Source organism: Anastrepha ludens, chromosome X, assembly GCF_028408465.1.
Source record: "Anastrepha ludens isolate Willacy chromosome X, idAnaLude1.1, whole genome shotgun sequence".
NCBI lineage: Eukaryota > Metazoa > Arthropoda > Insecta > Diptera > Tephritidae > Anastrepha > Anastrepha ludens.
The window spans coordinates 74,255,216-74,258,117 of NC_071503.1; the positions used below are offsets into that span (position 1 = coordinate 74,255,216).

General features: G+C 41.6%; 1 protein-coding gene across 1 annotated transcript; it reads right to left on the reverse strand.

Annotated features, from left to right (window-relative positions):
* Positions 1 to 1,164: 1,164 nt before the first annotated feature.
* LOC128870214 (uncharacterized) lies at positions 1,165 to 1,740 on the reverse strand. The gene has a single exon (XM_054112810.1). It carries the CDS (start codon positions 1,738 to 1,740, stop codon positions 1,165 to 1,167), a length of 576 nt encoding a protein of 191 aa, XP_053968785.1.
* Between the last annotated feature and the right edge of the window lie 1,162 nt (positions 1,741 to 2,902).

Genomic DNA, 2,902 nt, shown 5'->3' on the forward strand with positions numbered 1-2,902 from the left:
CTAATACGCTTTGCCTATTTGATCCCAGCTCCTTGTTCCACCAAGGTGAGTTTTATCTCCAATTTAAGCGAAGGGAATAGAATGCATGTTGCGTGATATGCTTTATTAAGTGCCTTTGTCACCGTTCAACACTCTCTTCCAGTTCAACACAAGAGCTGAACCTGCGAGGTTTCAATGGTTTTGGCATTAGCAATTTCCTAAACAGATCCGTGTTTGTATTTCTAGGATTTCTGAAGGTATTGCTCTTTAGCTTAGGCGTGAATGTTATTCTGAAATGTCTGAGGTCGGAGAAAAGAAGCGTTATCTTCCACCATCGTAAAGTTATTCGTAAAGGTTAAGTCTAGAACATTTTTCGAGGTGTGCCCAATATATGTCGGTTCCTCCCCACGGTTTGCTACTTCTAGGCTACTTTGTAAAATAAAATTGAATAGGGAATTACCTCTATCGTTTATGTCGGAGCTTCCCCAGATGGTATGATGTGAGTTTCCATCGGATCCTACGACAAGCGCTAGCTTCGTTCGCTCGGCTTCCTTGGCCAAATTGTGAAGCTCGTCCGGCGGTGCTTCCTTTTCGTGTGCCATGTAGGAGGACCCAAAAAGTAAAGCTTTATTCTTGCAGTCCTGTATTGTCAGCACTGTCAGGTCATCTGTGAAGAGATTAGTATTAAAGTAGGAACATACACTTTCCTTACCGAGTATCACTGCTCTTACCCTGTCGGGAAGTATGTATTGTAGTTTGGGGAGTCTAGTCCAGACACCAGGTTTCCCGAACCAATCCACGGTCCCTGGACTAGAGCCACATCGTAGTTGGCTCCTTTTAGATTCTGAAGGAGCTCAACTAAGGCTTCCTTACATTTGTGAAGATTTATTTGAAGGACCTTAAGCATCAGGCTTTGGTTCGTTCACGTGGTTGGATGCCCGCTCCAGCTCACCCTCCTTCACTTCTTGTAGATTTAGGGCGGTTTCGAGAATGTCTCCTATTCCGAGATCCTTCTCCACCTCCCCAGTTTTCATCGTGTTTTGATTAATGTCTGTTGGGCTACGTTTTTGGAGGCAAGGGTACACGCTCCAATACCCCACGCAATTTTCCCAAACCTTGAATATAAGATGTCCTCCGCTGTTTTATCAATTTGAATGATGTATGGCCTCCATCCGCACTTGCTGATTAAGCCACCTTCAACACCTTCCAATCATCGGTAGGAACATCCGTATTTTGTCGTTGCAGGAGTTTTAAGCCATACTCTGGATTGACCGTGCGCGGTATCTGCACCTTAGCTTTCGGTATGGTTGGTATGCAACTCCGATCCACGATTTCAAGAGATGCCCCTTCCCATAGGCCTTGAAGTTTTTTCACCGCTTGCTTAAGCCACATGACAGTGGGATCGTCTTTACATTTTATTATCTTGACGCCGCTGAACCAACCCGCTCCATCAAATGTAGGCATTCTTCTGCTCGGATCAGCGTCAATTTTTGTGAACAGAGCTTTCAGTAGTCTCATCTCAACTACTTTCCATTGCTCCTGCATTATACGTCCCAACGGGTTACTGCGATCAATAAGTGCCACGGTCAAGTGCTTCTTGGCTACCTCACTGACTGCCGCCACTGCTTTAGATGTGGATGGGTTTTCACCGTCTCTGGTTAAGTGCTTCGTGATAAGCTTTACAGCGTCGCCTTTGCACCTTATTTTTGTGTTGGTTGTCTTCCCTTCGCTTTCTGTAGATCGCTGCCTCTTTAAGGCCATTTGCTCCTCTACCTTGTTGGCGAACTTTGGGTTCGATGCGGCACATCCAGCAGGTGTTGCAAAATCTGCACGGCCTTTGGCGTGTAACTTCTAATACTGAAGCAAGCTCCTTATGAGTTTGACACGGATCCTCATTGAGCAAAGCCTCCAATTCAGAATCTTCGAAGGTTTTTGGCATTCCTTCACGCGGACGGTCGTCAACTTTAAAATTACCATCTTTGAAGCGATGCGCTTCAGCCGCCGTTTTTTTCGAATGAAAGAGAAAAATCAACAACTCTCGCAAATGACGATTATTCGGCACAAGATCAGATATTTTCACAAAACCAAAAGTGTAGGATACCAAAACAAAATCACTAATGTGGAGAAGCAGTTTGTTTACCATATGTCTAAGCTTGGTTTATGACGTTTAGGTTATGTTAGAACCGACTAGCACACACTGCTGGCGGCATGTATTGACAATTAGAATTTAGTTGCGCACCTAATACTACTTGAATATACCAGTACCTCGCCCTCAGAATAACTGCCACGAAGTCAGTGAAAAACTCGTAACTTCTCGCTGCTAGATACAAAACACAAACTTAGGAGAGACAGTTCTTGGAGCATACGACTCGACTTTGGAATTCTCTTCCCCAAAATATAGCATTCCCTACTTAGACGTGAACTCCAGAGATATATTCGTACTGAGAAAGATAATTTTGATTTTAATAATAAGCAGTTCATAAATAATGTTAACTTGATTTGTTTTTCTTTTGAAACTTAAAATATAGTTGTTCATTTTACCATGACAATTGAAGCCTATTGTGACTACCACTAATAAATATAAAGTTTATCTTTGCTGTGTTATGATTGAATCAACTAAATAACTATATAAATAAAATAAATAAATGCCTTCAAAATTTTACATGCATTGGTTGGGGCAATTCATGTTGTTATTATTCGTTTGCTGTTTATTTTTGGTTAGCTCTCCGCAATCATTACATTGAGAGATACTTTTCGTTTCCAACAACACGTTACGAAAATAATAGTTTGTAACGTTTAGCAAGGTGAAGAAAATGAGAAAAAAGATCAACAATAGTCAAAATTTATGTTTTTTATAACCTTAACCTTGACATACTAACTGCAAGAAAATGTATACTGCTTTGAAGTGGGTTTTTTCATGAGC

Coding starts and splice junctions, on each gene's coding strand:
- LOC128870214 (XM_054112810.1), bottom strand. CDS start 1,740: ATGGCCTTAAAGAGGCAGCGATCTACAGAAAGCGAAGGGAAGACAACC.